The sequence below is a fragment of the Lagenorhynchus albirostris genome, chromosome 5 (assembly GCF_949774975.1).
Source record: "Lagenorhynchus albirostris chromosome 5, mLagAlb1.1, whole genome shotgun sequence".
NCBI classification, from domain to species: Eukaryota; Metazoa; Chordata; class Mammalia; order Artiodactyla; family Delphinidae; genus Lagenorhynchus; species Lagenorhynchus albirostris.
The window spans coordinates 100,966,498-100,978,588 of NC_083099.1; the positions used below are offsets into that span (position 1 = coordinate 100,966,498).

Sequence of the window (12,091 nt, forward strand, 5' to 3'; positions counted from 1 at the left end):
TTCAGTAAACCACACTTTCACTTTTCACACACTATTCATCTTCACTTTACCACTTTACCTGACTTTATAAATAGGATATTCACAACTTGTTAATTCACACCTAACACTTATCCCCCCGGCCCCTTTGGGCATCTGGGCTAGAAATAATTCAGAATAATTTCCAACAAGTCTACGTTCGGTCTGGATGGGGTAAAGGGGTTGCAGCTGGGCGAGGGCGGCTTAGTTTACCGAAGGCAAAAGGCTAGTATTTGGCCAGAGGCTACAGCGAGAGCGATCTGCTTTCTTGAAGGCATGTGGGAGATACCTACATGTTACCGTGCTGTGAGCGACCGCAGAGAGCCAGAAGTCTCCATTAAGCCTGTGCCACAGAGCCTGACCTCCAGCGCAGACCGCGCAGCGGGGAGTGGGCCCGCGGCCGCCAGGGCTGGGACCCAACTGCTGCTGATGCTCACGCATCCGTTTAAAGACACTTGGAAGCAGAAGGGACCGGAATTCGTGAGGTCGCCGGCCCCGGCCGATGTGGACAGGGCGCTCTGGGGAGGGGACACCCTCTACCCCCTCGTGTAGAAAGCCCGGAGAAGCCTACCCCGGGACAAAGTTACCTGCAGAAGGCGACCAATGCACCGGTCCTCAGAGCACCCGCCTCCTCCCGCCTCCTCTCGCTTCTGCGCCCCGTCCCTTACCTTGGTTGTTGGAGACGTGACTGCAGTCGCCCGGCCAAGCTGTCAGCAGAGGCAAGAAGAAACCAAATTGCAAAAGAAATTCCCGGACTTCGCTGCCCCCCATGGCTCTCCCCGGCTCTCTTCTCCCCCTTAAAGAGAAGTGGCAGCAGCGCAGCCAGGTGTTCCGCGTAGGGTACGGGTCCCGGTCCACGTCTTCTTCCTCCTCCTCTTCCTCCTCCACCCGGCCCACAGAGAGTGTCCCGGGGCGCCCCCCGCGCGAGGCCCCGGGGGCAGGGCACGAAGGTCCAGGCTGCCCAGGGGCAGGCGCAGCTGCTTGGGAGGAGGACGCTGCCTGAGGCGCCAGGGAGCTCCTGGCGGCTGTAGGCGAGCGGAATTGCATCCACCGCCGTGTCCCGCTCGCGCGAGGACTATTCCCTTGGGCCCGGGAGAGCGTGCGCGCAGGAGCTAGCTCTGGCTGTAGTTTGGGGGAGGGGAACGAGGGGGCGGGGGAGGGCGCCTCACGGCCGGAAGCGGGGGAGGGACGAGGACCAGGTGCGGCGGGTAGCTCCTGCAGCTCTGACGGCCCGAGCGCCTCTCCGGACTGAAGTGGACTCTTGCAGAGCCAAAAGCAACGAGGGCACAGCAGCTGTGAAGCGGGCGGGGGCCGCGGGAACTTTCCTCCGGCCAGTGCGGCGCGAGCCGAACGACTGAAAAGGCTCCGCGGGGCCCCGAGCTGTGCGAGCGAGCTACCGAGCTGCGCCCTCAGCCCCTCGCCTAGGTGGCGACGGCACCGACCCGCAGAGCAGACAGTTCCAGCTCGGCCGCGTCTGCGCCGCGCTTCGGCCTCGAGAACCGCTTCCCCGGCATCTCTGAGGCCGCACTTAGTCCCCCAAGCACTTTGCTCCCCATTTCGCGGCAGCAGCGTCCAGCGTTTTAGGGCTAGTCAGCTCCCAACACGGCTACCCCCGACTTCTCTACATTTCTCCCGCCAGAGGGGGGCGGGTGCTGCGGGCAAACGCACCGGGTCCGGGACGAGCTTGGCGGTGGCGGACCAACCTGACCACTCCTCAGCACGGGTCGCCCAAACTTGCCCAGTAGGGCGAGAGCCTCAGCTTTGCGGCCGCCTCCGCTGCTAGTCCTAGGAGAGCGAAGGAAGAGAGCAAGCAGCAGAGGAGAGTCACATCAGGCTGGATAGGGACGGGTGCCTGGCACTACGGCTCACTGAGGTCTTCTCGTCGCCGTGCGGCCGTGACTTCGCAGTGGAGGTCACGAGCATTGTCGCAGCCGTGGGTGCTGGGATTCCGGGGGCCCGGACCGCCTGCAGCGTGGCGGCGTCGGACCTCGCGCTCAGAGAACCCACGGGCTGAGCGGTGCGTGGCCACATCCACAGCGGCGCCGAGTGCCTGCGAGTGAACAGCTCTCTCCGCGCACCCTGAAGCCGCCCCCTCTCGGCGCCCACTCCCTCCCAGCGCTCGGGTCGGTGGGAAGCCGTGGCGGCCCGCTGCCTGCTGGGACTACGCGGCCCTCGCCCCCCAAAGTTGGGAGTAGGGGCCAGGCAACACAGGTGCTAACAGGGTGGGGTCTCAGCGCGCTTGGCCCTCACGCTCTCGCCCCGCGGCCTAGGCGGGCCTAGAGGGCAGGGCCCGAGCTGCGAGCGCAGCTGAGCTCCGCCAAGACTCGCGCTCTGCCCTCCTGACAGCCGCCGCTCGGATGCTGCCAGTTCGGCGCTAGAGGGGGTTAGTCGACAACAAAAATGCCTCCGCTGCTCTCAGGTGGAAGAAGTTCATCACGCGGAAGGAGGAATGCGCTCAGGTTATACTTCACGCGTTTGTGAAGGGCTCGCCAAGGAATCCGTGTCACTATCGTGGGGGTTCTGTAATACATTTTTGCTGTTATTATTATCATTGTTTTCTTTTTTGAAAAGATTTAGGGTATTACAGTCGAGTGAGGTCGAAAAGCCCTCCTCAAAATTCATCAGAATGTTTTGAAGAAAAATTTATGGCAATGGAGAAAAGTGAACCGAGAAGAGAAAACAGCGATATTGTAAAGAGTAGAGGATATTTTCCTTCCATAGGGCAGAGGGAAGGAAATGGCACAGTGGCGAGATTTGGGAAAGGACTTAAATGAAGGAGCAAAGGGTCGGCGTTCGACGCTTACAGAATTCTGGAGGAGAAAGCAGCCTTCCATTCGACGCGTTTCAGCGCTGCTATGTTTGTGTCACATACAGTAGAAGTGGTTTCAGTTATCGCATTATAGTCAGTTGGAGGAAAAGAGGAGAGCAAAAGATGCCGCACGTCTAAGTCAGCTACAAAAAGAGAAATGTGGAATGCCAGTGATTTTGACACTGAGGAAGGTTTCCGATTGGTGACTGTGCTTCCACTCTCATTAGGAATTCAAACACTGCCTCTCTTTAAACGTGTCCACGCTAATTTAAATGTATGCAAATCACTTCTGAAAAGATAACCAAGTATGGAGTTTATATATTAGTATTTAAAGGAGTAAAATCTGATTTTGCTACTGATATTACCACTCTTACAGATATTGACTGGTCAATATCATTTGCAATATGCTTTTGCAAAGTCAGTTTACAATTTATAAACTGTTAAATTAGAAGACTACGTTAATATAAATCATTATGCTTAAATAAGAGTTCTTAAAAGCGTTTGATGATTCAATATACTAATGTTTTGATTCGAAATAATCTTATTTACTGTCAAAGAATATCTTTTCATGACCTTTTTATAATTAAATTTGAATTCCTTATGTTTAAATGTTTAAATTCACTTACAGTGGATAGTTTTATAGATGTCATTAACAACTCACTAAGAGAAAAATTTTGGCCAAAGAAGACACTCCTTATAAATGCCAAAAATATGCTATATTCTGTTAAACTGAAGGAATGTATAATACTATTTATTAACTTAGAAATGTAAACTATGTTAATCTATTTCTAAACTTCTAGTTTTTAAATTAACTAGACTTACAAGAATTTTTGAGTGGAATACCACTAAAAAGAAGTTGTTTCCCCCAAAAACCCTAGAGTAAAAATATTTTACTATCAAAATTTTAACTTAAATTCTGATATTTTGCTTGAGTATTGCATCTTAGAGACTATATTGTAAAGAGAACACCATGGAGATTCTTTTAAAATTGGGCTGCTAGAAGGAAAAGGCTCTAATGAATGGAAGGAAGGAAGGAAGGAAAGATGGAAGGATAGAGGGAAAAGAGAAAGAGTAAAAAAAGAAAACCTAAGATTTATTTCTAGGATTCACACTTATTTCTAAATCATGATACAATATTTCCAATTATGGTACAATTTCCAAATTAAGGTACAATATCATGGTACAAATAAACTGGTATTTACTTCAGAGTAACAATAAGAGCTGAGTAACCTGGATTTGTATCCTCACCCCTACCTAAAAATTCACCTACAATTCACAATTTTTGTTTGTTTAAATAAATCATTGTCAGGCATGACATAATATATTACTTACCTGGTCAGATAATTGAAAGTCATAATCTGATTTTCGTTTTTAAGAAAATAAATAATTACAAGATTTTTCTAAATATTAAAATAAAACATACTTCATGTTTTAGACACTGTTTTTTGCATGTGTAGAATATAATGGCCTTTAAAAAACTCATCTCAAAGAAGATGAATTGAAATGTAATCTTCTTGATCTTTGACTAGAGTGAGATTCCATGGGTTTGACATGATTATCAATTTCAAAACAAGATTGTAAATAGAATTACCATAACCATCTGACCATTTGTGTTATACATTTTATATTTATATATACACATACATACAAACATACATACGTAATGTGTATATGCATATTCATTCTAAAATATTTGTTGAGCTCTTTTTAATGCTCAGGTCTCTTCACTCGGAAGAGTTAATGGTGATATGAGTAAAAGTAATTTGTTTTCAAAAAGTAACTTTTTATTTAAAATATAGTTATGGTTACCTTATGTGAGCTAGAAGCAACTGCACTTAACAGAAATGTACTTCCTTTCTGATTTTCTAGCAGTGTTGATATATTTGCTGACATGTGACAGTTTCAAAATTATAAGCCATTCAATGAACCAGATGTAATATTCACGTAGATTTATCTGCACTTGTCTGAATCATACCTATATTCAGAAAAGCATTCATGTCTAATTTTTCAGTACTATATTTTTCAGAATTCTTCTGTATTCTCTAAGACCATTGTTTTTCATGATATATGTGGTCTGGATTTTTATTAAATTTTTATTAAATAAAGAATATATGACACTAAAAACTAGTCTAAGCTTTCATTTATAGCAGAAATAATAGTATTCACAAATACTATTTGCTTTTTAAATGATGAGAAACTTAACCTGCAATTAATTCCTTTGAGAAAAAAAAGGAAGGATTATAATGTTTAATACTGAGCATATTTCAAGGCTTGAGAAAGTCCTAAGTATTTTATTTTGGTAAAAGAGTAAATTAATCCACTTAAATCTATAATTTGTGTCCTCTAAGGTCAAGATAGAAGCAACATGAGTAAAAAGAATATTGATCCACAAGTATGTCAAAAGGTTAGGTCTAAAATATTCATTTTTACTTAGAATAGGTATCATTAAGTCTTTTTTGTTAATATAAAATTTAGAGACATGCTCTAAACAGTATTATTGTTTTCATTTCATCACCGTTAAATATAAATTAATTAAATGATTGTATGTTTTAGCATGCATACAGCTAAAGTAAAAAAAAAATCCACAAAGTCAAATATATATAGTTAATTTGAGGTCCTTTGCTTTAAGAGAATGAAGCACATACACTATTTACTTTGGAAAATTTTCTTTGATATTAGAAGGTAGTTAATATTTTTCTGGAAGAAGATATTCAAAACAGTGCTGGATACTGTATTGTTAGCACGTCGAATCTTAAAAACCTCACAGAAAAAAAGCAACATGAGGCTTCATAAGACATGAAGACATGGTTTATTCTGCTGTCATATTGCATTTTCTTCTTATATTGTATGGTATTTTATAGTAAAAGGAAAAATATATATATTACATATATCATGTACATATCTTATATATGTAATACGCATTGTGAGTGTATTTTAATTCAGTGAAAACATACTCTCTAGTACTTTTCTAATTCAGTAACAATTTACTAAGCAAGATTTTCCTGTGCATTTGTGCTGAGCATTATGGGGAAGGTACAACAATTATCTGGATTTAGTTCCTAACAATCAGAAGTTTATATTGTATTAAAGGGCACAGACATATGAATTATTCCAATACAAACATTGTATATTATCCCATAATGGAGTTCCAAATAATTGCAGTTATGTAAGAGGAGAGGAATCACACCCTTACCCTCTAAGGAATGAATCTCTACAGTTACTATTTTGGCTTGAGTTAAACTTACTCCTTGTATGAATTGATTCTGAAAGCTAGTGCATGAACTTTTATTATATCAAGTATAATAAAGTACTAAAGGTTATGCAAAATGACCAAATAATTCTATTAGATTCAAGTAACTTACAGTTTTTAAATGAAATATACTTAATAGTCTGTGTGACATCAGGTATCCACAAAAAATTATTTTAACTAAATTATGTAGAGAATTTTTAATAATATATTTAAATTTATTTTATTTTTACTGGTGATATATTATCATTTATCTTTCATGCCCCAGAATGATCAGCTGTGGCAAAACAACTTTTTTTGATTGAATTAGAATAAATACCATTAAATATCATATTCTAAATACCAAGCAAGGAACAACTAATGAAAGAAGTAAAACTATCTTTAAAACAATCCTTTATATGTTGAAATCTGCATGATTATTTCCATCATAATGAATAAGATAATATCACAGGACTGTTGCTATTAATTTCTTTTCAAGTATTCAAATTAGCCTATCAAAATAAACTTAGTATTTATTTAGTGCGCTATAGTGCACTATATCTTAGTGTACTAAGACACTTTTAGCCCTGCTTCGGGAAAAGGCAAAGCTAGATTTTGCAATAAAAATACTTTGGTATGTCAAATAGTTAAATTTATAAATAATATTATCCATATTAATAACCATTCTCACTTAAACATTTTAATTATTTTTGTATGATAATGCAAAACATTATTTTACTACAATCAAAATGGAGATAGATTAAAAGTGTCAGATAAAGAGAAATGATTCCTTAATTACCTCTTAAGCTGGATTTTGTGGGTAAATTTCTTTTTATAATAATGTTTTCTATAATATTTCAGTTTAGTTTGAAATCAGCTACCATGTTTGCATTTTTGACGTTCTCTTGGTTTTTTTTTTTTTGGTGTATATTAAACGATTAAAAAATAAAAGAACAGGTCTTGACTGACATATCATTATATTTCCAAGTGAGTTTTAACAACCCAAAAAACTTAATATACCTAATATTTACCTTTTAAGTCAGGGGTTCTATATCATTTTAATCATAGTGTGTTTCTTTACCATGGCTGTTAACATGTTTACATGGAAGATAAACATTGCTTAATATATCCTTATAATTATCTGGTAATTGCAAATTCTATATAACTCACTTATACCAATCCTTTGATAATCAGCATATGGTTCTTCCTATCCTTGCCTAACTTTGAAACACATTCCAGTCTCCCCAAGGACCTCGAAAAATCTAAAGAGCAGAGAACGTTTCTTTTAAATCTCTACAAAAAAATGTGCTAAATAATTTGTGTTTAAATACTAATAATATTTATCTTTTAGGTCAAATTTACCATCTTTATTAACTTTTTTCGTAAAGAATGATTATTCTTTTTCAACTGTAAAAATGTATGTAGTTGCCCTTTTTCTGTTTGTTAAAGATTATTAAATACTTGAGTCATTTTAACTTTATAAAATGTTATATATGAATAATAATTAATACATACATGTTGTGCTTATTGTGAGTTGTTGGGGAAATGGTCTTTCACTCCTTGGGGAACTTAACCCCACTACAGAGTCCATGTGAGACTTCTCTAGTATTTCAGTGTTAAATTCCATTCCTGGTTCATAGTATTGGAAGTATACTGAAGCTCACAGTATTTGGAATTCGATTGTAATATATTTTCTATTTTTACAGGTAAAAATAAAATTTTCTAAATTAGTGAGAAAAAAACAAACAAATGCTAGCTTGACTTAGATTAGTTTTAATATATAGTCAAAGACTTTTCTTGATTTACTTGCTCCTGATACATTTTGCATCATGGTTTGAAATATATAAGAAATGGGAAGAATATTCAAGCTTGTTTTTGAGTATTTTTATCCAATGGAAAAAAATAAGGAAGTTCCTTGCTTATGGAGAATATGTACAATTTTAAAATAAATATTAAGTGTATATGTTATTTATCAATAAAAAAGCTATATGTTAATACTGCCTTATAGAACTTATTGCAATACTAAAAATGTTGTATATAATTCCTGTTCAATACAGTCATCACTAGCCACATTCACATGTAGCTTTTGAGTGTTTGTGACTAGTGTGACTGGGGAACTGAATTTTTTTGTTAATTTTATTAAATTTAAAATTAATTAGCCATGTGTGGCTTCATCTAGTACGTGTGTGTGTGCATGCGTATTATAGTTTTATTTCCAATACTTCCACTTCCATGTTGATAATGGGGGGAAATAAGAAAGGGATTTGAAAACCATGTAAACACACAATGCAACCTTCTACAAGAACAGCTAATTTTTACTCTAAGAATTCTGTTACACACAGTCATGTTTTTCATCAACAAAAATGAAGCTCACTTTGAACAATAACTTTACTACTGCATGTGTTTACACAGTCTTCAAAGCTAGCCTGATATGATGTGCCTTTTGCATATTGCACTGAGTTAGTCAGAAGACATTAAAAGTAGTTGCTCTGATAGAAACTTTATTAAAAATCATTTCAATTCTGAGTAGAATTACTTGCCTAACATGCTTAATCATGGATGCTAAACTTTTTTAAATGGTTCAGGAGCTGCCACCACCCTGCTATGCCCACTATGTCTGTTGCACCATCCTGGGTTCTATAAAACTACAACGACCTGAAAGACTCAATAACAGCAGTGGAGGTTCCAAAACTAATATCCCTACCCAGAGATTTGTCAAAGAAACAGCAAGATTTTTCCATTTAGATGCTAGTATTTATCTTTGTTCTATGTTTTGTTTTGTTTTTGACTTTTAAATTTACATGTAAAAATATTGTCAGGATCTCATATTTATTTTAGTAGATTTTTTTAAATGTGAGGTTTCACAGGAAAGCTGGAGAAAGTTTACCACTGTTTTATTAATATTGTCCTAAAATTTGTCACTTGATGATATCCTTTATAACTTTAATTTGGCATAAGAACCAAAGTAAAAAAAAAAAAGAAAATCCAATAAAAATGTCATCATCTCTTAAATAAATCTTAAAATATAATAAAATAAAAAGTATTGATTTCTATATTTCTTAGCAAAATGTTATATAGTATTTATTGTACTGTGTGCCAGACACTGTTCCAAGTATAAATATTCACTTCAGATTATAATTTCAAATACTAATCACAGATAGGAATTCAATTACTCCTCAAAGCAACACTCTGAAGTAGTTGCTGTTATTATCATTATTTTATAGGTTAGAAAGCTGAAACACAGAACTGGCCCATAGTCACCCATCCGGTAAGTGGTAAAGCAGGGATGTGAACCCAAGCAGTCTGGCTCCAAAAGCTGTATCTTTCATTGTTATGCTGCCTCTCCTGTATCTCTGAATATACACAAATATACACAAGCATATGCATGTGTAATTTGCATACATCTGTGTACCTATCTATGAAAAATTTATCTAATTCTATGAAATTAAGCTTAGGTCATAGAATCTTTTCAGTGAGTCTTCTTCCCAGCTGTGGCTAAGTTCCCAAATGACCTCATTCTTCATTCTCAAGGCCCAACATTTACACATTTGTTACTCTTGCCTGTCACCTACAAATTGGCACTTGCCATCTACCTCTATAAGGATTAAATTATGAGTCGCTGCAGCTGCTGACCTTCAACAGTCCCTGAAAGGAGTTCAGGGTGGAGATCAGGAATGAGACACTCTGCGCTCTGGGAAAAACTTGCAGAACAGGTCTTCAGATAGTTAGATATTTTCAGGAGAAGATTTTATGAGCCTAATTCTTGCATCTCCTCTTATCTAAAAAAGCACTAAAATTCTTCATGGTGATTTCTGCTCTTCCTGACTAACAGTAACCTCCATGAGACTAGCAGCAACCTTCTGCCAAAAATATGTGCTTGATTGCATGTATTCCCCCTTCACCAAAATCACATATATACTGACCTTCCCCACCACCTCTTGGGAGCAGACTCTCAGAGCTATCTGAAATGTTGTCTCCTGGGCTATAGTCCTCATTTTGCCCCCAAAAAACTTAACTCACAACTGTCACATTGTACATTTTTTTTTCAGTTGACATGCCAAATACTTTTTGTCTTAAAATCGTTCTCTTAAATGACACCTGTCTCCCAATGCTACTAGCTCACATTTAGTCAACAATTATGTTATGCATTGCATGCAGAGCATCTTTTCAGGGCGCTGAGTATTAGAGTGATGAACAAAACAGACAAAAATGTGCTTACATAGAACTTACACTCTAGTGTTCATATGTTTAAAATGCTTATCATGTGTCTCACTCTAAGTGCATTATACATGCTAGGTCATCTAATATTCACAGCCCTATGAGGTAGGTACTCTTTTTGTACCCATTTTGCAAGTGATGAAGCCAAAACATATAGAATACATAATAATAAGAGGCAGAAGCAGTGATACTTACATTTTAAAGAGTGTTCTGTCTGCTCTTTGTAATGCAGGTAAGAATATAAGCACAGAGAAGAAATAAGAGGCTTGGGCAATAATTCTGGAGTGAGATAATAGTGGTTTGTCCTAGGGTGCTGACAGGAAGGGAGAAGTGAATGGATTTTCCATATATTTTGAAGGTGGAATGGATAGGACTTCCTACTGATTTGGATGGTGGTTCACGCTATCTTGTTAGTGATGAGAAATGGCTCTAGTGCCTAATTATATATATAACAAATTTACGTTTTTTAAAAAAAAACCTATTCAGACATAAACTGAGCTATTGAAGAAGGCTTTGAAGCTATGTTTCTACATTTTGAACTATATATTTTCAGAAGGGAAAGTCATTTTGTGCATTCTTAAATGGTACCTAGATTCTGCCCCATTCTTCTTCTAGAAAATAGTAATAGTAATGTATCAATATTTGTTCATCTACTGTAATAAGTGTACCATCTATTGATGTACTAATGTAAAATTTTAATAATAGGAGAAATTACATGCCAGGGCTCAGGGATAAATAGAAACTCTCTGTATTTTTTGTACAATTTTTCTGTTAACCTAAAACTGCTGTAAAAAATAAAGTCTGTTTTTAAAAAATAGCATTGTTATTTGTCTCTGGGAAATATTTTTTCTATTATTTATATTGTCTCATTTTTATTTGTTTTATATCCCTGGTATATTATTGTATAGAACTGGACCTCCTGGTTTGATTTTCTCAAGTCAATTAATCCTTTTTCTATTTGGTCAAATTTTAGCAGTCAGGCTACTTAGACTCCAATCCATCCTCTTATCAGAATAATTAATTCTTTACTCTGAGAGAAACAAAACCCATTTTAAGAACCCTTATCCACTCCAGAAATTCAATTCTATTTCTTTAGAAGTAGGCCCTTGAAATTGTCCTGGGTCATATATTGCTGTCCTTGGTCATTCTATGGGCATAGTATAAAGTCTGTCTCTGGAGCCCACAGGAAGAATACCTCTCACTTCTGGTCCAAACTTCTATGGATGCTGTATACTGTGTGTAACAAATATTAAAATTGATGTTTTGACACTAACCTGATACCAAGATACAGCAAAGCCAGATTATTACGTGCATTTACAAAGGAACTCTACAAGAATCCACTCCATGTCCCCTTGACCCAGCTGTTAGAAAAAGGATTAGGGCTTAAAGGAGAAGGATTTTGAAAAAACTCCTGTGAAAAAATCTGTTGCCTTACTGAAAAAATAAAATGGTGGTACAAGTTGAGGAAGATCCATCAGACTACTTAAAGCTCAAAATGTATTTGCTGCATATGGAAGACATAGGAGGCTGATGCATGATTCACTCTTGATATACCTTTTTTTTTTTTTTACTCCCTGTACCTTAGTGGCATAAAACAAACATTTTATTTTACTCAGGACTCAGGGGGGGCAGGAATTCAGACAGGGCACAGCATGGAACAGGACTCATCTCTGTTTCACAACGTCTGAGGCCTCAGCTTGGAAGAGTCAATGGCTGTGGATGACTCAAGGCTTCCAAACATGTCAGGTAGTTGATGCTGGCTGGGACCATCACTTAGGACTTCTATACTTGATACCCCTCCATGTGGTCTAGGCTTCTTCAGA

The 12,091-nt window shown here is 38.4% G+C and overlaps 1 protein-coding gene across 2 annotated transcripts in view; it reads right to left on the reverse strand.

Moving 5' to 3' along the window:
- Positions 1-1,062, reverse strand: part of EPHA6 (EPH receptor A6) — an 874,905-nt gene extending 873,843 nt beyond the window's left edge. For both annotated transcript variants that reach the window (XM_060149381.1, XM_060149380.1), the window contains exon 1: positions 684-1,062. In XM_060149381.1, the coding sequence (XP_060005364.1) occupies positions 684-1,062 (379 nt within the window). The remainder of the gene's footprint in view (positions 1-683) is intronic.
- Positions 1,063-12,091: the final 11,029 nt, after the last annotated feature.